Source organism: Atractosteus spatula, chromosome 6, assembly GCF_055471065.1.
Source record: "Atractosteus spatula isolate fAtrSpa1 chromosome 6, fAtrSpa1.hap1, whole genome shotgun sequence".
Taxonomy (NCBI): Eukaryota; Metazoa; Chordata; class Actinopteri; order Semionotiformes; family Lepisosteidae; genus Atractosteus; species Atractosteus spatula.
The window spans coordinates 65090156-65115461 of NC_142711.1; the positions used below are offsets into that span (position 1 = coordinate 65090156).

Below are 25306 nucleotides of genomic sequence, written 5' to 3' on the forward strand. Positions count from 1 at the left end.
CGAGCCTGTTGATCGGGGCTCGATTAGCGATGCTCATCGTGTTGCAAGATTGTCGCCTAATACACGCGAGTTGCTTTGCTATTTCATTTTAATTTAATTTGTATCATAAAATTTTTTGTTATAAGGAATTCGATTTTGATATACATACTTAATAACGTTTTTTTAACATTTTAGTGTTATGTATTTTTATTACTAAGGACACGTTCCTTTTATATATATTTATAGTTTTATATATATAAATGCAGTCCTGACCTGAGCTGTGATTTCATTGGTTTAAGCCTGAAAGAACAGAAACCTGCTTACAGTAAAATGATCACAAGAAAAGTCTGTCTTCTGCTCTGCCGGGGCGCGGGCGCAGGTGTGCTGTGCTGGCCGTACCGAAGTTTAATAAAAACGCTGTTTTCTTTACTCAATTCGTGTGTGTCACTGTGTCCGTCCTCGCTGAACCCGAAACTATTACAATATATATATATGCTTTTCTCTATATATATGATGGAACAGGATTTTTATTCTTTGTAGTAAATTGATGCTGCTGATGTATGACTGACATTATGATACACAAAGGTGGTTATAATGTAGAGGAAATAAATTCAGTGCACTCGAAATCGGTGCACACTGCGCTGTGTCACTAATGATTCAGGAGCGCACCGCTTGTTCTGCGGGACCGCGGTGTCGTGCGGTTTTAATTTCTCCACGGACTTCTAATGGTCTTTCTTGAATGAATTGCTCACTTAATTGTTCTAGATTTGAAGGTCTCCGTGTAATGCGGCTCAGTGCGCTGAAGGTGTTACAGACGTGGCCTCAGCCTCATCTGAAATCTCTGTGTGACAGGGGGCCCGGGCTTAAGGAGTCTCCCTCACACTCACACAAAGTTCAGGAAAACCATTAACACACTCTGTTGAGCAGATTCTTTAAAGAAATGCTCCTGGAATTAAAAAAAAAAACCTATTTGTAAATAAACACCTACTATGGAAAGTTTAAGTACAGGGGGCAATGCACACTATGGAATGGTATCTAGAGTTATAGAAAGACAGTGTGATTGTGTAGGCATGGATCTGATCCCTAGCAGGATAATTAATTAATAATCTCACTTTATACAAAACCATGATTTTTGGATCTTCTGGAATTACTATGTACAAGTTATAAAGATTCTGCAGAAACGGGTGTTCTGCAGTAATGTCCTCTCCCTTCTGGAAAGGAAATGAGATGTTTGGTGGCAATCGACTACAGATCAAAATGTTGCTATGCTGGCAGTCCCCCCTGCACAGACCTGAGTGAGTCTGTCACACAATGTCAGCAGTGCTGCCCCGAAGACTGCTGTCAGATCAGCCCTAGTCACCCCTGTATACTCCTGTGTATAATCAGCATGTACAGAAGGTGCTCATTGCAGTCTTCTTTTTACCTCTCCTGTTAAAAGTATACTTTACTGTCTCAATCAGATCAGGGACTGGACAGGCCAAGACACCTATTCCAGAACCTGTTGACCTTATTTCTGGATTAACACACAGCAGCTGCAGTCAAACTGTGTGTTAATGGCCATTATCACCAGTGAGTCGCTTTCTTGAGGGTATTGCATGATAGTGAAGATTGAAATTGTTACATCTCTAAACCACTCAAGACCTCCTTGCTGTTGCCACACGTGCAGTACAGTACGTTTCCCTGCATGTTCTGATATTCTATTGGGTTAAGGCTGTTCCTATTTTAACATTGTTTCATCTGTTACACTCTTCTCTTCTGCTGCTTTAATGAAGCTGAGAGCTGGCTGGGAAAAATTAGTCTGGATCTTTTTTTTTCTCCTTTTTCCCTTTTCCATCTCTGCTATTTCATTTGGCGTAGCTACCAGTTTAGTTGTTTCTGTTAATTTAATTCTACTCCCTGATGTGCAAAACACAGACTTTAATTTCAGTTTCTTTCACAGAATGCCATCACTTGTGAAGGGTAGTTATGGTAACATGAACATGCCACTGTGTCTGCTCTGCCAGGAGGCCTGGAAATTCACCTTGTTCCCTCCAGCTCTGCCTGCTTTCAGGTTCCTCGTTCAAAGACCCAGCAGTCGATTGCACAGCCAGGCTGCTGCCTGGTGTCATATCCTCACATATCACTTGTCTCAGGTTTTAAACAGATCACATTTTTTAGACCATCTAAACAATGCAGTATGATCTGTACTTGGGATTAGAAACCAGGACAGAGAGAAGAAGGAGTTTAGGTTTTAACATGTACAGCCTAAGATATAAAACAAGACAGAGCCAAAGAAGTAATGCAGCCATACCTGACATTCAATAATACTCCTTAAGCAAAACTTTTATAAAGTCATTAAATATATTTAATTTCCTGGCCAAAATAAACAGAGTATTGAAACATTCAGTATATGTGTAATGGTCAGCAAAATTGGATATGTTATAACATTTTATAATGGAAACAGGCTGCAAAAACTGTGCCATCTTTTATTGCACTTTCTGTACATTTCAGTGTCGTCTTATTGAGCTAACAGGTTTTAAGATGGGGAAAGCCCAATACGTACTCATATTTACTTTCAATAAATGTATACGTTTATTCCATTAATTCAGTTCTCGGCACAGACAAAACTTTATCAGTTGAATGTTAACATGTTCAAAATGTCTAAGCCAGTGGTTCTCAAACTGTGGTACGCGTACCGGCAGTGGTACGTGGAGTGCCGCCAGGTGGTACGCCAAAAGACCCTGGAACTGTGTCGTGTACGCTGAAAAATCGGGCCGGGTTTTCATATTTTGTATTTTAAACGTGTCGAATACGCAGCCGACGTACTGCGATACAGTGCGCGCTAATACTTCAGTGGACACAAGAGATACTCTGTAATTCTATACCACTCTATAGGAATGCGTGCTACGGATGCAAGTGACCAATTGTATTTAAAAAAGCTACTGTATCTCCAGCAAATAGGGAGGAAGGAGAATGTGCGGGATTTTGGAACAATGCCAAGTTGTAAACACAGGAATACATAGAAATGCGTGCTACGAACGCTGGTAATCTTGTGAGCACAGGAAAGCGTGATAGATAACAGAAAAATATTTAAGAACTGTTCTAAGTTAATTTGAGAAAAATACACCGAGCGTCTCTGTGTTTCGCTCCCATGCGCATGAAATAAAAACTTTAAATAAATACGGAAATAAAAACGGAAACGCGGAAAAATGCAAGCTTGCGGATTGCTAAAGCAGGTAAGCCACACTATTTTTGAAGAACCGTATTTACTGTTGGCAAGAGAGCTGACACGTATTATGTGTGGAGAAAAAGCTGCTAAACAGCTCGACCTGCTGCCCCCCTCCCCCTGAAAGACACAGTCACTCATAGAATTATTGAAATGAAGGATTATATCAAAAGTACACTGATAGAGCGCGTTAAGATGAGCAGATGTTTTTCACTGCAATTAGATGAGTCTGTAGTCGATTTGGCCAATTTGCTCTTTTACGTTAGATACGAGTTTGAGGGCATGTCCCATGAAGACTTTCTGTTCTGTAAGCCGCTACCAACAGGAACTACAGGAGAGCACATATTTCAGATTCTGAATAAATTTATCGAAGAGAATGGCCTCGACTGGATAAAATGTGTCGGAGTTTGTACAGACGGTGCTAGAGCAATGACAAGCCGACATAACGGTGTAGTTGCACGAATTAGAGAGGTTGCTCCAGAAATTAATGGACGCATCGCAACATCCACCGCGAAACCTTTGCCGTCAAGAAAATGCCTGACGATTTAAAATCTGTTAGACTCTGTTGTGAATTGTATCAAGGCTCGAAAAATTAATTCACATCTGCTTTGCTCGACTAAACAGGCTCACCCCTCTCACTGAAATGGTGCTTTTTTATTAGTTGTTGTTACTGTTTTTTTTTCTGTAAAACACTTTGAGAAGCCACCTTTAAAGGCGCTATATCAAAAACTTTATTATAATATTTATTATATGTATTTGTGAGTATGTGTGCACGCGCGCTCATGTTAGTCATTGAGAATTTCTGGGGTTCCTATGAGATGATGACTTGTAGGTGGTACTTGGATGCTTTGGTTGGATTAGGGGTGGTACTTGGTCCAAAAAGTTTGAGAACCACTGGTCTAAACTATAAACAAGAGTGTGATGTCATGTGCTCTGGATACTAATACAGAATGATTACGGGTGTTTTCTAATTTCCATTACACTCTGCTGCATTTTGGTATTTTGGACATTTTATAAGATCACTTTATTGGCAATTTCAATTGTCAAATACAATTTGCTTTATTGGCAAATACAATTTCTTATATTAGGGTTTTGTCTTTTCGCATACCCCAACTTGCTCTCCATGAGACACACAGACAGGGAGAGAAGCTTGGGATCGGAGTGCAGGGTCAGCCATTTATACAGCGCCCCTGGAGCAGCTGGGGTTAAGGGCCTTCCTCAGGGAGTAGGATTCCTCTGCTGGCCGCAGGATTAGAAGCGGTAGACCCTTCTAGCCACAGGCCCAGATCCTTAGCCACAGAGCCACCACACCACCCTGATGCACCATGATGCATTGGGTACTACATCAATCTCAGAGCTTAATTTAATGTCTTAAGTAAATTCATGCCGTAACTGTAAAACTGGGAAACAGCAATTTGATAACAATACCCAGTGTAATATACTGTGAGAGGCTGAAACCGTAGTAAGAAGGGTTGCGTTTGTATTATTTGCCTTTAATAAAGAAATGCTGGGGCACTCACACTCTTCTTAAATGAAAATACTTAGTACAAAACAGTGAGCAGTGACACTGATCCAATTGTTGCTTAAACTTAGAATGCAAATATGAAATAGAAGACCCCATGCCACATGTTTTTTTTCTCCAATTAATCTCTAATAATTTAAGAGATCTGCAGAAGAAGAAGGGGGGATTTTTAACTAGTGTATTTGCCTCCATTAAGTGAGCAAAGATGAGTTCCAAGTCTGAAGACAGAATAGAGCAGAAGTATCAAAGTTGCCCTTTGGGACTTCTGCTCTATTCAGATCAAATATAGTTTGTCTGTACTCAAGACACACTGTGCATCACACCTTCCTGTTACTCACCTTCCTCTCAGGGTCAGAGCTGATATATTGAGTGAGAATCCTCTTGCAGAATTCCAAACTATCATAAAATCCATTCCAGTAAGCTCCTAATTTTTTACTGCTGCCAATACGATACATTTTCGGTATAAGTAGAAAAACCTTACAGTCCGAAAACATTTGAAGTGTGTGTTCCCAGAAATATAAAAGTTTTTAAATTATTTAACAATGCAATGTACACTGTTATTGTAATTGTATTTCTGTCTGTTGTCTTGTCTGCTGTTCTATATACATATACTGCACCTGAGAGACAAATGAGAAGCACTTTTCACTATACTATGCACCCATGTAAGTATAATGACAAATAAAGTTGAAGATGAGGTTAATGTTGCTTCAGGATCTTAAAGTTTTGAATTCAAGATCTTGAAGTACAGAGCAGTCAAGGACAAGATATTCTGAAAATCAGGGTAAACAAAGAAGATCAGGCTTCTAAATTCACAGCTAGGCTGTTGTTCTTCATCTCCTCACCTCTTTTACATTTTATTCAAAAATCAAGTTTTATGTTATAAGTTAAGTTTTAAGTTATTTAAATTGCTGTGTGATTAACAGGAGTGTTTGTCTCAAATCTTATTTCATGTGAAAATTTGAAATCCCTACCTAAATGTACTGTAACAGACATGAGAGGACCTGAGAGGAGGGTTATGCTCACAAAATGTGGACGGGTTCACTGCAGGGTTATATAATTGTCATGTAACACATTTTAAAAGTTAGATGACAGAGTAATTGGAACAGAGACTTCCTCTAAATTCCACAGGCGAGGAGGCGATATTGTTGGCCTCACTTATAGGCATATAAGTGTTTCTAGTTTTCCAGAAACAGCAAAAATATATTAAACCTAAAAATCACAATAAAGACCTAAGTAGTTACAAGAAACATCAGTATTAAGAAATAATTTCTTACCTTATCTGTTTTGATGTGATTTATTTCCCATGTGGTTTTTCATGGGAGTTTTGTACCTTATTAGGACAGAAATGAAGAGAGGTGATTTAATTTCTACTGTTTCTGAATTTTACTTTCAGACAGATCCTTAGTGCTTTTAATTTCTTCACGCCAAAATTGAGGTCGCTTTTGTTTTCAGGTATTTTGTTTCCTCTTTTTCCTCATGTTTTTGTTGGCTTTAATACAGACAAGGCCACATGATTTAAAAAAAACAACTTCTGCTACATTAAACCTTTAAAAAAATAGTTTTCAGCGAGTATCCCAGGGAGGTGATGTGACAGCTCCTAATGTCTCTGTTCCATCCATTACCAGTCGAAGCTGGATTCTGTACTCAAACATACAGTGCTGAAAAAAAAATCTGTATGTATAATGTATAAAACATGTTGAATGTATAAAACAAGACTTGAATATATTCGGATTGTGAATTACCAAAATGATCCAAAAGTAATTAACTGCGTGATCCCTTGCATTCAGTACCTGGTGACACCTCCTTGAAAAGCAATGGCTTCAATTGAACACTTCCTGTAACCGTTTATCTTTGTCTCTCACATCAGCCTTTACGAATTGTGGCTTGTGCATCATTATAGAACTAATTCAAGTCAGCGACATTTGAGGGTTTCCTTGCATGAATGTGTCACTTCACGTTCTAACATTTCAATTGGCTTTATGTCGGGATTTTGACTTTTTATTTAAAATTGCAGAATTTCTTATTTTTTAACCATTTGTATTGTAGGTCTCCTGGTTTGTTTAGGATCATTGTTTGACTGAATGACTGACTTTTGGCTCCACTTCAGTTGACAACTCGATCTGACATTCTGCACCAGAATTCGCTGATTCAGTGCAGATTTTATGGGTTGGTCATTGATCGCAAGTTACCAGGGTCCTGAGACAACAAAGCAGCCAAAATGCATGATACTCCCACCGCCATGCTTGATGGACAAGATTAGTTTTTGCTGTTGGAAAGGAGTGTATGGTTTTGGCCATACAAAACTTTCTTCATTTTGAATAAAAAGTTCAAATTTTTACTCGTATGTTTAGGGAACATTTTTCCAGTAGTCTTGTGGATCATCCAGGTGCTCTTTGGGAAACTTGAAACAGGCAGTAATGTCCTTTTAAGAGAGCAATGGTTTCTTCCTGGTATTCCTCACATGTAAACCATTTCTGTTCAGTCTTCTCTTGATGCTTTATGCATTCACATTGACATCAGCCATAGGAAGAGAATCCTGCAGATCCTTAGATGCTACTCTGGGGTTCTTTACAACTTCCTGGATTATTTGCTGGGTTGATGCTGGGGACACCTTGACAGGATTACCTGTCCTCGGTAGAGTCAGGTTGGTCTTGAACATTTTCCAATTATAGACTTTCTGTACCATCAACAGCTCTCTTTCTGGGGTCCTCTGAAATGAGTTTTGATCTTGGGATCAATCATGTTCAAAAACAATGTTTCTGACCATTTTATAGGATAGAACGGCCCAAACTCACTCTTGGTTTACTTGTAAACAAATGATTTAACCACCTGATTATATTTCCACCACTAATTTCACTATGGGTTCCCTTATTACTTCACACACACTGATTCTTATTCATTGATTTCTACTTCATACACCATATTGTCTCATGAATACATTGAATAGGTAACTATGAAAAAGAAATGACTGTTTATCTAATACAATTATTATTAAATCTAATAATAAGTGAAACCTGGATTTACATGGAGACTCAAGTAAATTCACAACACTTTTCTTGTCTGACATCTTCCAATTTACTCCAAACAAACATTTTTCTTTCTATTCCTCATTTTAAACGAATTTGCATCATGAAAATAAGTTATAGTTCCCGAAAACAGAATTAATAATAATTCTATTAATTTAATCTTTCTTAAAATACATATATAAACACAGAACTTCAAACCTTTGGAGAAAGTCAAGGTAATGGGAAAAGGTATACTTTCCAAATAAGAAGCAAAGAAGCCAGCTCTAGATGGCAGGCTACTCTTGTCTGAATGCAGTGGGAGATGTATTTGCATGAATGAAAAGTAGATGTATGTTTGCACCACCCAGCCAAGAAACTTATCTTCTAACAGGCGGGAAAATGACAAAAAGGCTTTGTGAGACGATGTAAATATACTTTTGTTTTGAAGATATTATACCTTTAAACAGTTTGAAATAAGAGCAACACAAGGAGAATTCCTTGAATAGTGCAGCAAATAAAACACCCAACACATTCACCAATAGAAAGGAACTTCTGTATTTTTTCTTTTGCTCACAACAAATTGATAAGATCGTTCAGAGCAACAGTTTCAAGATGGATGAGGATTTTACAGTTAGCTCCGTACGTTGTCATAGTTGGCAAGATGCGGTAGGGTGATGTATCTGCCTGTAGAGAAACGAAAACACTATTAGGTTCCTCTCAGCTTTACCAAAGGGGCATCACCTGCTGTGCACATGTGCAGTGTTACACCCCCTTCCAGACTGCAGAAACTTTCTCACTGGCGCAGTTACACCATGTTAAACAAATCCAATGCCAAGATATTCTGAAAATGTTTTAGGAAATTCATATTTTAGATAACAGCAATTGAATATCCTAATCATATAGCAGTCTTCTTGTCCAAAGCACTGTGTAACTTTCATATTAACTACAATATTCTCAGAAAAGCACTGTGCAAGTATTTTGGTCATTGCATGTGCCGAATACACTGAATTTATAGATGAGAAGTCTTAATCTTGATAACGAAGAAACTATTTGGAAAAATTACTGTAACCAATTTGGAAATTAATCTGACTTGCATTACTAATAATTTATTTTCATAAAGGAAGGTGTTTAATAAAATAAGTAATTTTCTGGATATTAAGATCTTTATTTTAAATTATTTCCATTAGGTATCAGGCCTATTGTGGATTAAAGTCCACATTTACATTATCTACTGATTACATTTTCTACTGATGCATGGGTTCTGATTTGGAATTGTAATTTTCTGCATCATTGATTATCTTTAAAGGAGATCTTTTGCTGTTTTCTGTTGAAATTGTAATTTGCTTTGGGTATGTTGTGCAACCTGTCAAGGATGAAAAGTCCAATAGGCAGATAATGTTATCAAACTTTCATAAGGCAAGATGCAAAACACCTTGTGCTACAGTACATTATTAGTTAGGTCAACCTTTTGTGTTAATGGCATTACCAGTGTGAATGTTATGTCTATGTGATTTATTCCACATTAGTGGAAAGTACACTCAGAATGACAAAGACATGAACGGGGAAATAAGATCATGTGAATCAAACTGGAAAGGAAGCCATCCTTCTTGCAGACAGACAAGACCTTCAATGCAATCCTACAATTGCATGTAAAGCAAAACCCTGCCGATGGAGAAAAAGAAAAGAGTTCAGCTGACAGTAAATATATTCAGATAACATTACACTAAAGAGCATGACAAGCAAAAGCATGACCACATACGGTAATTTATGACACAACAAAAGAGACACACAACACACGGAAATATTAACCATGCACATGACTGCTGAGACACAAACAGTGACTCATCGCAGGATTAATGAATGGTAATCTGAGTATTTCCACAATCTTGAAAAGGAGGACTCACATATAATGGAATATTAATTAGAATGAAACACTTGCTTTAAATCATGATTAAAATAGGTATAATGCATTTCATTAAGAGAAGATTAATTTGCAGTGACTTGCAAGTTAAATGTAATTTTAAAGTAACCATGAAAAACAATCCCCTGGTCAGTACATGGTTTGTGTAGGAATATTTTGTCAGTTTCAAATTAAAACAGAATACATTTTTTATTCGATAAAAAATCTATAGAAAAGAGAGATTTACACATTGTTGGTATTCTGTTTGTCGTGCAATGTTTTTGGGAGAGAGGAGATATATTAAATTATACTCTGAAAAATGCAAGAACATTTTCTGATGCAGAAACATATTGAACTGCAGTCCTCACTTTTCTGCAAAACGAAATTCTACACTTTGGATTAGTTTATGAGAATGATTGTTTTAGGGTAAGTGTTGGGTCTTACAGTTAGTCTAATGAACGAAGAGAGAGAGGCAGGTGTCATCTGATTTTGAACTTTTGGAGGAGTGTGGCTTTCAACTCATGTTACCAAATATTATGTATTGACACCCATTAAAAATGCACCAAATACCATTTGATCCCATACTCATTTGTTGCATTTTAATGCATCTCAGTATGGTAACTATAGGTAAACACATTTTTCAAAATAAACATATATAGTGGCTTCAATACTTTTTTTGCTAATAAGGCCACACTTTAACCACAGCGTAAGTTGTCACCGTGACACATGTGCTATGATGACTGTCACCCGGAGCAGCGCGAGACACGCACTCATGGGGGTAAGTGTGACACGGGCAGCTCTGCCATTATCAAGGTCCGATCATGGCTGCTCACGGGCTGTTCTCCTGCTTCAGACTCAGGCTGCTGCTGAGCCGCAGCCCTGCTGCAGTTGTATGGTGCTGTCCAGCTTCCAGGGAGGTGAGGTCAGAGCTCAGGCTCTGAGCCAAACGAGGCTCCTGCAGGAGAGTTCAACACTATCCAGGATCCCAGGGGATGGTGTCACCTTCCATATCAGACTTGGTATAAAAAGAGCCACACTTCCTGGGTGACACCCAGGTACTGCTACAGTCAGGATTGCTTGAGAAATAGACATCACCCTGTTCCCAGTTGACTCCCAGTTGACTTTAAAAAGGCTGGAAGTGAGGACAACAGTCATGTGGCAGGTATGTCTGTTAATTCAAAAGAGCTTGTCTAGTTTTGCTGTAGTAAATCTAATAAATGCCATTAAAGAATATAAGGCATAATTATAATTATATTTATAACAAAGAAGTTGAAAGTAGCAGAATATGTTCAAAATTATCTTACATTAGTATTCTTTATAATTATCAGTTTAATTTGTTAAGCTAAAAGCAATGGCCTTTGCTAAGAGCAAGGGACGCTCATATTATGCTACATTTTTGTTTGTAACCTCAATATGTGATGTATTTATTATCTACGTTAAAATAAAGTGAAATCTCTGTTTAAAGACGCCTCCATTTGTAATACTGTGCAGACTCCTCACTTCATGGAGCTCTGAATGTTTGATGAGTTTAGTTGCAGGCACCTGAGCAGTACTGTGTCTCATGAATACCTGTCCACTTTTGTCTCCACACTTTTGTACATTTTGGTAATGTTCAACTCTATTGTTAAAAGGCATGAAGTCATGCAGAAGTATTTTGGCCATTCTTACAGTATTTACACAAAATTAGAAAGTTTAATATTTTTTGCAATTCATGTTTATAGTGAGAAAACAGAACTGTTATACTGAAAAACATACACTGTATCAATAGATTTTTCTACAGGGCTGTTCACTCTTTTGTCAACAACTAAAAAAGGTAAGTGTTTACAGCTAAAAGATTGTTTTAGTGAACAAAGCAAGGAGAAAACGCCAAAAAGAACCAGTCCAGCTAATAACTCAATCATGGAGTGTCCAGAAACAAGATCCAGTCAGACATTTAAATGGCATATTTGCGCTATGAAAGCAGATCTCTACAATTCCTTGGATAAACCAAGTGGCTTGGGTTTTGAGAACTGGGTTAACTTTTCAATGAATGTTAAAATCAGTGTTGAGAAACAAGTACTTCAGTACCTAAACTTTGAGGACTTTGGAATCACTGTTATGAGTAGAGAATGTACGTTAAGTACTGAAAAATGAAGACATGCAGAAAAACATACAGTTCTCTAAGGCTTCTGTATGTTAAAATAAATATATTTTGGAGGTAGAACTTACACCAATAAAAGAAAAGAGAAAAAAAAATCAAAACCAAAGTGAATAATACTTTAAAGGAAATAGTTTTGCTTTATTATGTACAAACAACTCAAGAATAAGTGATATGAAATGCATTCTGTATATTGTGGATTTCAAATGAGTATTTTTTAAGTTTTTTCAAAATGTTTGTATACAAAGAACACATTAACTGTTAGGAAGACATGTGTACAGAAAACAGGAGGCAGTCTTCAAATTAAAATGTATTGTTATTTTTTCATCATTGTCTCATTATAATTTAAGCTTAAAAGGAGGTATACAGAAAATGTGTTTCATAGGTCACCACTGTTTGGAAATATTCTGCCACTCTGAAAAATGGGAAAGCATATGTTATCCAATGTACTGTCTGAATTTAGTTAAAAATACTCTTAGCATATGCATTCCAGCAGTACCTTTGTCTTGTAGAAATTACATAGAAAACAGATTTACTTTCTTTTAGCGTCAGCGTTTTGTAAGTCTGTAAAACATTTTTGTGTGTATTCTAAAAACATGCACAAACTAGTATAAATCTACTAAAATCCTGCTATTGTGCAAAGAAAAAAACTGATCTAGTAAGGGATAAAAAGGGTAAATCTATAATGAATGATATAAATATATAATTAATACAAAATATGAATGTAACATATTTAAAGATGTACAGGTTGCAGGCATTAAACACAAGATTTTTCTATCTAGGTGCACATAACATAAATGGCATGCTTTTTACAGTGTTTTAACTACAAAAACATTTTTAAATCTCTTTAGTAAACTACTAAAGTTCATAGATATTTTAGAGACACAGACTAATGATCTAATTATTTAAAATATTAACTAAATTATATTGCTAATCCTTACTGTCCAACAGATATGAAATAAAAATATATAAAAAGTCACAATCAGGGCAATTAAGTACCTGAATTCATATTTCTGTCCTGGCGTTTTTGTGGTCTTACTGTTACAAATCCATAGTTTTCGCACTGTTGTTCTCATCACTCATTTATCTGACTTATATTATGTGTCACTATGAAAATATGCCAGTAAGAAAAGTCCATAAAATGTCATGCTGGTGTATGTCCGCGGTCCAAGTTCACATTTCACTGAAGCCTGAGCGAACCCCTCCAGGACTGCACTACTCTCAAGCAGTCTATATAATGGAAACAATGCACATGTAACACAATACATCACAAATCACACATTATACAATATGAAACAACAAAGACAAGAGCAGAACACTAACTAGTACAGAAAAGTAAAATAATGGCTACTTTCTAGAGTAATATCACTTAAAAGAAATATTAGAATTACAACATATTTTTATACTACTCAAAATGATGAGAAAAAAACAATATATTTTTTCCAATTAAAACAAAAAAATCTAATACTAAGATATTGGTACTATAACCTGACTTAGAATCACATAAAAATCTAATTATTGCTTCTTAACGCAAAGTAAAATTAGCTCTAAACAATCTATTTTCAATTCTGTGCGAAAATACTTATTTGCATCCAGTCTTGCATTAAAATTACACAAATTATAAAAATATATATTTTTATGTAAATTTCACTGGAGCAATATTTTGTAAAATTAGCCTCAACTATAACTAAAAATATTCTGTTAGCAAAACAACAACATGTAATATGGGGGCTGGATTTGATCAAAACATCCACTCTTTGTGCTAAAAAATTTCAGCCCAGTACTATACCTGATTTTCAAAGCACAGGTGCATGAAGCTCCTGTAAATCGGAAAAGCCTTCATTGTGTACTGGGTTTGTGTTTGGCAACTGGTAGCTTAAAGTTCTGATCAAATCCAGGCCATAATTTCAGATCTGCATCCAATGTTAAAAAATATTTTCTGTGCAGATATAAAACTGCACTTCTCAAATACAAATGTTCAGCCATTAAGGTGGAAATTGTTAAAAGAAAACATCCATGCTTAGAACAATAAAAAAATAGAAAAGAACATTAGGGTTAATCTTGCTATACTGTACTAACACAAAGCAACACAAATGGTTAAATCATAATGAAAAAACAGAAAAGCATAAGTGACTACCAAACATTAATGATAAACTAATTAAAAAGATCTGAATTATTGAAATAGATTTTGGATTTTGAAAAAAAAGAAAGAAACTGAAAATGTTAATTACACTGTGAAACACCAACTACAACAACGGAAGACATTTGTGTTGTTTTAGGTTTGTTTGCTTACCTTGAGATTGTCTCTTAGACCCTAGTTGTGTTGTATTCAGATTCATGTTTGCTTAGAGACCCAATGAGGCAGAACCTGGAATGTTATGGCTATTTCATTTAATAAAATACTGTTTTGCATGGAAAATAAAAATAGACATATGCATTCATATACTACTTAAATGCAATACATTTGATCACAAGCATTTTAGAGGAGTCTGAAACATTTACATGCAGAAATGAGAAGGACATTCTGGAAGAGGGCTCTTGTGCAATTACAGGTGCACCAGATGAAGAAACAAGCATGTAATGTACTCACACCACACGAGCATGCACGACAGAGGCACACGGAAAGTGTGTTTGCATGTCGCATGGATTAAAAAAATAGACGTGAAAAGAGAAAGTAATTCATAAATATCATGTTCTTGTAAATATTTAATCTTTCCTCATGAGTCAACAAGCACTCAAGATGCATTTATACAATAAAAATATGTTTTTTTTCTTTTATAAAACAGGTTCATGCCAAATATTTGCACTTCACTGAGTAGAAAGGTTTTTTCATGACTATACTATCATATATAAATATATATATTCAAATATGTTTATTTATAATGATATGAATAGTCTGAGTACTACAATAAAATTCAAAGGTGCTTTAGTCACAAAACAAGCACTTCTATTAGGATTTTTAAACAGAATGTGTACATTTCTTAATTACTCTTAAAATGACACCTCTCAGCCCTTGAGATACAAGACGAAAGCTCTGGTACTGTCCTGAAAAACAGATCCATAACATTCTGCATGCACCAAGTACTATATAGTTACATCTCATCAGTCTGCACTCTGTCAGAAATGACAGGAATTCCAATAGTGGTGAGAGGCCAAGAGGGTGAGAGGGAGGCATGTGATTAGTTTTAGTATCAAACTAAAGAACTGAGACAACATGATAACTTTCTTTGGTCGGGAGCGACTGCATCTCCTCCAGTTAATCTATCCCTTCATGAATGATTGCAGAGGTCTTAATGAAAAGAGGGAAAAGATCAAAGAAAAATAAAGAAGTTGCAACCTCAAAACAAAACAGAAAACAGGAAAACGGGAAGAAAATGTCTGGGCAAAGAAGTCCCCATGGGAAAGTCTTCATCAAAAATCAATGGATACTGACCGCTGGACAGATTTATCGTGTCTGGAGAGCCTGTGGCTGGTTGTGGGCACCTCCTCTATTTCGTCCAGGTCACAGCCGTCCGCGGCGTCTTGGGAGCAGCTGTGCCGCATCACCAGGATGCTCCTCCTGTTGGCTGGGGGCATCAGGGGCCTGACGGGCTGGGGCTGCGCGTCGGTCAGGATGGTCGCGTCTCGCGTGCTGAGGTTGCTGCGGCTGCCCTTCACGCTCGACATCTGAGATCCGCAGTGATGGTCGTGGATGCATTTCGACGAAGACCGCCGCAGTTTGTGGTAGTTCTCAAAGTCCTCGGCAAGGTCCACCAGATCGGCGGAGGCCGCCGTACTTCTGAGAGTGCACAGTTCATAGTGAGGGGGCTCAAACACCTCCTGAAATACTGTTTGGTCAAAGTCTTCTTTTCTTACAATGTATTTTTTGCGTGGCTGTTTGATCTGAACTATAACAGACACAATAAGAAGGATAATCACAATGCATGAGGTAACTCCAATTATCGTCCCACTGGTGTTGGTGAGGTTGTCCAAAAGGTTCGCTTTTCTCTTTTCTGTGTGATGTAAAGATACTGAGTTACAATTTAGTCCACTGACATAACAAATGCATGTATCACACAGGTGACATCAAGACCACCTGCAAACCCATTTTCAGTACAAAACCTGGTGATAGTAATCAAGACAGACAACACAAGACATCAAAAGGATTGGAGGTGATCAAAACATCAGCCACTAGCTCATGTTAGAATATGCCCTAATAAAAGCCATTTCACAATCGATGCATTTAAAGGTATGTATATTAATATGACGAAATCCACCAAACAACAACTGCGTGGTACTGTCTCTCTTAAACACATACAATAGATAAGTTATCAATCAATAAGTTTTGATTTTGCACGAGGTATTTACAGTATCACCTCTCACAGGAAATAACCTAGAATTAATTTCTCAGAAATACACTGTTCAATCTTTATTTGTTCTGTGCTACAACTTGGGACCCCACTAATTTAATATGTAGAAAACATGAATATAAAGGTTGTAAATGAGAGGAGGCCATGTATCTAACTTGTTTGGTTACTTGTAATGCCTCTTTGTCAATATGGCTGGTTAGCTTGTGTCATAGTCCCATAACCCTCTGTAGAAAACAGTGACTCCTATTCTCAGTTTTAAATACACTTCCATTTGTACTTCAGGAAGTTCATTGGTTTGACTTCGTCAGTGCATTTGAGGATTCAAGAACATTTGTATTAGGGCCTCCCATAGTCCTGTCTGTTCAATACTAAAAAGATTGATCTCTTTTAGCTTGTTAGTGTAGGACATTACTTTGCACCTGGGAATGTGTCTGGTCACTCTTCATTGATTGATTTCAGAGCAGCAATATATTTTTTGCTATGTGGTGACCACAGTTATATACAACATTCTACTGTAAGTGAGGTTTTACTAATTATTATTTTAACAGGACATTAATTTATTTAAATTCTGTAGATTTAAACTATATACAGTATATCCTAACATACTGGTTGCCTTTCAAATGCTAACGTCTTTTGTCTAGAAGATAACATGAAGTGTAAAGAAAAACACCTATTTATTTCACTTAGCTCCTTCAAGCTATTTTTTCTGATCTTTATTTATGTTTTTGCTACCTGCATGTAACACTACATGCATTTGTCTGCCTTAAATGTCATGTGTAATTGCTCAAGTCTTATGGTTTGTCCAGATCCAAGAGTCCCTTACAGCACACTGCAGTAAAGCAGAGACACATTTCCATTAAGTTGTATGCCCTCCATGAGCCAGCAAGGACTGATACTGTATATTATAACAGCATTATGAGCCAAATGCTTGTGACACTGCTTTCTGAATGAATTTCCCAATTCACTGTTTTCAGATCAATTCACTACATTTGGTAAGAATGTCTGAGTTAAGGCATAACTGTGAAGTATTGCAATAATAATGGAACAGATAAAAGATATATAGCCTATAAAATTTGTAAGCCATCTTAAATGTTTTGTGAACCAGCAATATGCAGTAATTATGGGAATTACAATGTCTTAGCATGGTATCCTTGTTCAATCCCAAATGGTATTTTCTTAATTAATCAAAAGGGTTTATATTTTCACCATTTCATTTCCATTTCAGTTCATGTGAAATAATAAGTTAACCCACTAGTTTACATTGCATATTTAAAGTAGAAATTAGAATTGAGTAGTTAAAAACTGGGAGACAAGTAAATGAGGACTATGTTTGGGCTGTCCTGTCCTACATACAGTAATCATCAGAACCTTTCTGAGTTTGGTCTTTGCCTTACAGGGTAGTGGCAAGATGTTATGACACAATCAGAAGAGATTTAAATGAACCTTAGAGATGAGTAGCTGGTGCTTATCAGTCTGGACTAGATTACAAAACTATATCTAAACATTTGAAGCTCCATCGGCTGTCAAGCATATAGCCTACAAATGGAAAATATTCAAGACCACAATGACTCTACTCAGGACCAGTCGGCCTGCTAACATCTCCTCAACAACCTCCCAGAGAATTATCATCCAGGAAGTCACAAAAATCTGCAGGCTAATGGCAGTGTTCATACCTCAACCATCAGAAAAAGTCTGAAAAGACCATTGGTCTGTAACCCAACCTGGAGCATCTGGACAATCCACAAGACTACTACTTTTAACAGTTGAGTCAAAAGTTAAAGTTTTTCCACACAATGCTTACAACAGAAGAACCTCATTCTAATTTTTAAGCAGGCTGGTGGGAGTCTTGTGGTTTAGAACTGCTTTTTGCGGCCACAGGACCAAGATGTCCTGCCATAATTGACAGAAGCATCAATCCAGCATTATATTAGCAATTTTTGGAGGAGAATGTGAAGCCATACATTTGTCAGATGAAGCTAAGCCAAAATTAGGTCATACAGCAAATCAATGTACCTAAACATACAAGGAGATCTACTCCAGTGTATCTGATGAAGAATGTATTTTGTATTTTGGATTGGCCACGTCAAAGTTCGGACTAAACTCCACTGAAATGTTATGGTTGAACCTGAACAGAGATATTCATGCAAAGAAACCATCAAATGTCAGAGACAAGAAGCAGTTCTATAAGGAGGAATGGGCCACGAGTCTTAAAGCTAAAGCAAGAGACAAATAAACAGTTACAGGAAATGCCTAGTTGAAGTCATTGCTGCTGAAGGAGGAACCACCACTTACTGATGTAAAGGTCCATATATTTATTCAAACAAGAATATTTATTATTGGATCAGTGTGTTAATGAAATAATCTGAATATAACTTATGTTTTTGTGTCATGTTTAATGTTAAATGTTTAATGGCATTTTTATAAAGATTTTCATAAATATTTTATTAGTTTTTAGGTCTAAAATATATGAGAATATGTAACGACCTATTCACAAATGTTTTCTCAACACTGTAATGCAGACATACAGTAATCAATCCACAAAGAAGACAGATAGAAAGATAAACATATAGATATTTTTCAGAAACATTAATCATTCAGAAAAAAAAGTATTGCACTGCAATTGTGTCCATCTCCTTTGTTATTGCCAATCTACATGTGAAGACCACACTGCTTCCTTTCATTTTGCAGTTTTGTCATATTAAATGTCAGCCTGTGGTAGAATTGTTGAAAGTGATGATGTTTCATAAGCTGGCTGTGGCTGATGTGTTGATTATTTATTACATGTCGTTTTCATTGGAATAGCCTTACTGACATCCTGTAGTTTCAGAGAAGGCAAAGAGTCAGTAAGGCCTTTGAATTAAGGAATTTCTCAAGATTTAAAGTACAAAAAACTCAGAGTTTTAACATATTCGACTACATAACTTACTTCGGTAGTTATATTTCAAAGGACCTTTGCCGGAAACATTTTAAAATGGTTTAAAAATGACAGAGTGGTGTACATGTTACAATAATAGACGGTAAGGCAAAAACAGATGTCCAGTGGTCAGACAGTGACAATAGTTTCAGTTTTGCACCAAGTGCCACAACAAAGTCAGTCCACGTGAACACAGCCTCTGCTGCAAAGCGAAGTCATTTCCCTAGATCAGGGCACTTAAAATTTTACATTCACATCTTCATTCTTCTCCAGTTTTTCTACTGGGTGTACAGAAAGAAAAGCAGATGAGGCCACATACACTGGACCAAAGAGAAATGACAGATTGGAGTCTGAAATGTCTAGACTCTTCACCTCATCTTATGTTTTCCTTCCTTATTGATGATTATTGTAGAGAAAGTGACAATATCCTGATATAGTATAATACAACTACAATAAAAAGAAAGCTGTCTTATAGAAAACCACGTACTTAAACAAAGCTCACTGTAAAACACACAGAGTATGATAATGCAATATTTCCCAATGTTACCACTGTATGAATATTTGTGATACATAGAAACATCAAGGCTTGCTAAATTAAAAATGCACTGAGCCGTTTAAAGAAACATGACCAGCCAGAAACGCCAGCCTACCTTTGCAGTGGTTTTCATCCCAAGGGTAGACACAGTTCTGAACGCCATTGCACACAAGGGTGTTGTTGATGCACATGTTACTGTGACAGAAGAATGTGTCTGCTTCACAAGGAGCTGAAACATATCATGGAGGAACAGGGAATTAACATATACTGTAACATCAAACTCACCACCAGCTCAGCAGCTTCTGGGTACACTTGAGAATTCTAAAATTTTCAGTCAAAGACTGTAAACATGTATTCTACAATACATTCACAGATTTTGTCTGCACTGTGTGAGTCTCCATTTAATGCCACTTTGAAATATGCATGGGATTTGTTCATGTATAAAACTGAATCTTAAGCTTTGACAAATGCACTCATGTGACATTTGTCTAATGAAAGTGAACCCAAGTTGTCATCACTTCTTGTGGCTATTGGAGTAAAATGCATAGTCATTTGTGTGGAAGTGAATTAATCTTTGCTGTTGGCCCCCATCAATTTAAAGCATGATTCATTGAAACTTGAGCCATTTGTGAATTTTTAATTTACCCCTACAGCTCAAGAACACAGATTTCTTTCTCTGTAAAGCTTGAACTACAGTACCAAAGGTATGTTTTGTACATTGTGTAACTTGAGTGTGACAAAACACTTACATTACATAACTTTAGAGCAGAAATCAATAATAAATTGTTGTTTACAGCACAGAATGGTGGAGTGTGTCTGCAACTGTATATTGTGAAACCGTAAAAATGGACTTACAAAATTTACAAATCTCAATCTCCAAATTTGTCTCCCGGTGCCCCAATGAAGAATGTACTTAGAGAGAAACATCTTCTAAATATGAGTTCCATAGACATTGGCCTTTCTACTTCTCTACTATTATTATTACTATATTATTCTGCTATACGTATATAGTATTTTACAATAGCTTTAACATATATTAATTAATACTTTCAGTTCTTGTGAAACAAGATAATTAACAACTAAATCAGATTTTCAATGTGACAGTGTTTAAGTGAGTCTTGCACAATAGTACACTACAGCAGTCACAAAGATTAGGAAATGTAGGAGGAAATTTGTCACAGTTTTATGCTTGTTGTACCATCATTGAGACACTAACTCATTGGACATTTAACTAATTTCTTTCCACTTGTAAAGCTGTGCAGTTACAGTAATGCACTGAACAATTGAATTAAAATGTTATCTGCTTTAAATATTCTTAAGTACAATACACATATTGATTGAAAAGTCATTTGTGAGTGATTTTTAAACATGTAATTATCTCCAGTTCTATCTACTTTCTAAATATTTAGTTTATCAAGTCTTTAAAGTTGCCAGTGAATTACCTTCAATTTCGCTGCTGTGAATTCACTTTCACAGCAACAGGACAAGATTAGTCATCTGAGATTACGACATGCACTAGTCTTATTTTCACCACAAGGCGGCGTTGCAGCACTCATAACCAATCATTTGGAACGCACAAATCAGACTTTATTAAAAGGTAAGTAAAGACTAATCTCCAGTGAAACTAATTCTTAGTCACATTATAATATAATTGGTCTTTTGTTCACACCAGAACATTCCCTTAGTACATCAATTAAATAGTAATTGAGTGGAAGGACAAAAGACTAAAGCTGCCAACATGAGATCTACAGTAAATGTCATTGATGTACTGTCTGCTATGCAGGTTTTTAACATTAAGCCTCACATTTTTCCTTTTTTGTGCATAGCTTGGGATAGTGTACCTGCCAGTTTTGGCCAGTTTTGAACGTGTACCTCAGTGCAATTGTAGCTGAAAAGAACTAAGGAATATTTCAGGCATTTCTGAATTGAATCTGATGAACACAAAGCTGTGTGCATGAAAAATGGTTTTTTGAAAGTTGCAGGACTCCTGATTTTAGGAAGATGGCATGTTTACGTATCAAGGAAAGGCAAATGTGCTTCCTCCTCTTGGGCTCAGTGTAAATCTCCCGCCAGATGTGTGTGTGTGTGCACGTTGCTGTTCAACACTTTTTGTCAGAATTAAAAGAATCACGGAAAATAACTGTAGCCGGCTTGATCCTAATCCACTCTGCCAAAGTGAAAAGATTTTCTGAAATGATTTAGTCCTGAAATGCTGCAGGTAGATTCAGATACCTCCCAGGTCTCAAACAGTCCTGGACCAGCCTGGTGCTGGAGGTCAGGACCTGGGCAGCAGAATGGCAGAAGTAAACAGAACCTCCTGGACGGGCTGTGTCTGGTGTGCTCCTGATGTGTGTCCAGGGAGCTCCACTGCACACGCACTGCAGGAGCCGCTGAGCAGCACACACACATACAGCCATTAAGCACTGAGTCACAGCCTCCGTATTGACATGCTCCTGCTGCAGCTGCGTTAATTTATTAAGGGTGATAAATCTTATTTGCTGAAATACTTAACAACAGCATCACATCCAAGACTACTGGATATTCCTTCAGTGACTATTAATTCAGGGAATTAATTAAGACACAGGGAGTGAATACTTAATTTTAAAACTCAGAATTCACCCCTGTAAATAAATTAACTAAAAATCACTACACAATGTCAGAAAAACATTATTTATTATAAGTATTGTGTAATATATTAGTCACATTGTTGGTGATTGAGTGAGCCAATACTTCTGTCCATGGCTGTGGGTTCTTCTGTATGTACAAATAAATCAATAGATAAATCCATTGGGTAAGTGCAAGCATGCAGTTACAGACACTCCAATTATCCAGTATTGAAGTAAGCAGGCCCTACTAAAACTGTTCTAACACAACTGAAAATTCAATGGACAGTGTGCAGTTTGCCTGCTGTATACAAGTCCTACACGATTTCAGCTGATGCTTCCTAAATACAGTCCTGGAGGGAAACTACAATGACATTAAGAACATTCTTTTCCCTTATCACTTTTCCCTTAATGCCAGGTTTGTGTCTTTTTTATTAAAGGGCTGGCTTCAAAAGGACTCTCTAAACCACAAAGGTTGTAGAACTACTACTGGTATAGACCTGTGTGCTCCTTTAGTTGGTAATGTTTCTGTCCAACTCTGTATTCAATAATGAATAACACTACTCACCTAATATACGTTTTGATTAATTAATTACAAAGTGAAGGGGGTGTGGCAGTTGGGTCCTGGGTTCAACTGTGGACAGGGGAATGTTCTCTGTGGTGCCAGCATGTTCTCCACTACCGGTTTCTGAGCTCTGCTGTCCTCACTCTTGCCAAGGCCTGCTGGCTAGGATAATGTCAGTCTCTGTAATGTTGCTGCTGGCCTGCTTGTGTGTGGTGGGAGTGGAGAGACCGTAATGGGCTGTTGCCCAGTCTGGGGTTTAGTCTTGGCTTGTGCCCTGGTCTGCTGCTGGGATACCCTTATTCAGATAATGGATGCTTACTTAACTGCTTAACTTACTTAACTACTACTTTACAACAATTTCCCTTCGGGATCAATAAAGTCTTATCTATCTATCTTATTCTAAACTTAACCTTGGGGTTGCTCACTTTATTGTTCTAGGCACTCTTCCTTGGGTGAGACTAGAGTCACTTAGGCTAGAGTAACTTAGAGTCACTTAGGTTAATTTGCATTGGCAGAGAATTGGCTCTGTAATAGTGTCGGGTTCAAAAAGGTACTGCCTGAGCTTCTTGTTCTTCGTCAGCGAGTGAGCGGTGTGCCGGTGTGTAGTCATCTGGAAAGGCGATTGTTTTCCGGTATATGAGAGGATCGTGTATGAAGGACAAAAATAATCCTTTGTAGCCGGCTTGCAAATACTCTGGTTCTAAGGTTGGACACTTTCTACGACCGCGTGGGGATGTTAAAGCGCAGACCTGATTAGCGTCAGGCGTGGAAGCTGCGCATTCCCACGCGCTGCGGAATGGGGAGTGCAGTGGGAGGTGTGCTCCACTGTCACAGCTAGTTGAATCGCTTACGCTCTTGGAAGGAAGTGAAAAGCATCTGGAATCGACTGCCGCGGCTCCCCTCGTCAGCCCACAGGCGGACGACTCCCAGCCCTGTTACCAGCATCACATCATTAGCCACTGTGCTGCAGAACTTGGCCTTCAGGTCCTCCACCGAGCTGCTTCCATCATACACGGCCACGAAGTTGCGCTTGCACTCGTTTGAGTTCTCCATCTCATAGTCCAGGAACCGGAGGTAGATCTGCAGACAACACAAGAACAAACACCAGGATGTACGTTTTACACAACATTTTTTTTCTTTTTCTAAACTACACAGATTGAAACTGGACTTGAGGACTCTTTTCCCCCAAATGTTGGTGTTTCATACTGTACATCGAATCATATTACACAGAAAAATATCTTCAAAGTTTAGCATTAAAAGATTAACTTCAGTTATTGCAAGAAGTAATTCTTGAGTCAACATTTCCTTTACCCATCTGTCTAGCAGCACTGCTTTAAAATTATTAACCAGATGACTATGATTATCTACATACAAGGTTCTGCTACGAAATGTTGCTTGACAGGTTTTACAATTTAACCAGCTGTTAGCGTATTAGGCTGAGATAGCAAACAATCCTGGCTCTGGTTCTAGCCTGCTGCCCGTGGTATACTGTCATTACATTTAATGAGTGCTCTGTGCTACACCATGACGAGAAAGTGTAATGCTTTAATTCCTTAAGATGAATGACATTGATGCAAAAAACTAATAGTCCCTACAATGTCAGTTTGGCTTTAACAGGATTCTAGGCAGAAATACGTGCCTGTTAAAAGCAGCTGTCACATTTGCCTTCCTCTTAGAGACATTCCGCTGCTGATCAGAGTATAATTTTATCACACATCTATACTTTATAAAACAGCAAATAGATTCTGTTACTCTAATGCATGCTGTTGATGGTTCATTCACACGCCTACACCACCAACGCCTATTACATTACCAACAGACTTTCCTTTTCACCTGCTTCTGAATGGTACTTTCATCTACAGGCCTGAATGGATGGGGTGCTGAGAGGTAACCTCAAATAGAGCTAATGTATGAGCCACCATGCTGCAGCTGAATTGAAGAGAATGAGTTACATTAAATTCTGTATACATCGTTTCTCATACTTGGCACTTGCGCTGCTTGAGCATCTGACTAGTTAAAAGTGTCAGGCCTAGTACTCTACAGTTGTGCTTTAACAAGGAATAAAATGTCATCCAGTGTTTACAGTACAAGCATTTGCTTTCTCTGAACAGAGAGCAACAAAACAGTGTCAAAAAACATCCCACATATATAATATTCTATGAATGAAACACCGGCAATAGTGTTGCGCATCTCAATATTTTTCTCCTTGTTCTACCATTTACATAAAACTTATGACTGAAAAAACAGAATCATACTGATGGCACGATACTTAACAATAATTGTCTCACTGTGAAAACAGCAGTTTTTTGTGCTGCTGATACATAAATTATCTCTGTATGATTAGGAATTACTGTTAATAAGCAAGCCTAGTAAGCATAAAACAGCATACTAACAACACAAAAACATCCAAGCCAGTCATCATAATGTCAGTGCTGATATAAAATTCTGCCAAAGGTACTTCCACCAAATATTGGGTTCATGGGTCTGAATATTTACAGAATCAACATTTCAGATTTTTCTCTTTACTTTTTGCTGACATTTACTGCAACTTATCTTACCCTTAGTTGTCAGTTTGAGCATTCAGTTTAAAAA

The 25306-nt window shown here is 37.3% G+C and overlaps 1 protein-coding gene across 2 annotated transcripts in view; it reads right to left on the reverse strand.

Moving 5' to 3' along the window:
- Positions 1–14055: 14055 nt before the first annotated feature.
- Positions 14056–25306, reverse strand: part of neto1l (neuropilin (NRP) and tolloid (TLL)-like 1, like) — a 63277-nt gene continuing 52026 nt past the window's right edge. Inside the window, exons 7-10 of one of the 2 annotated variants that reach the window (XM_088918667.1) lie at positions 23566–23794; positions 19662–19775; positions 15182–15740; positions 14056–14116 (exon numbers count right to left, since the gene is read on the reverse strand). In XM_088918667.1, the coding sequence (XP_088774793.1) occupies positions 14056–14116; positions 15182–15740; positions 19662–19775; positions 23566–23794 (963 nt within the window). Of the gene's footprint in view, positions 14117–15155; positions 15741–19661; positions 19776–23565; positions 23795–25306 lie in introns of those variants that run through there. The other variant, XM_088918668.1, reaches the window with a different exon arrangement.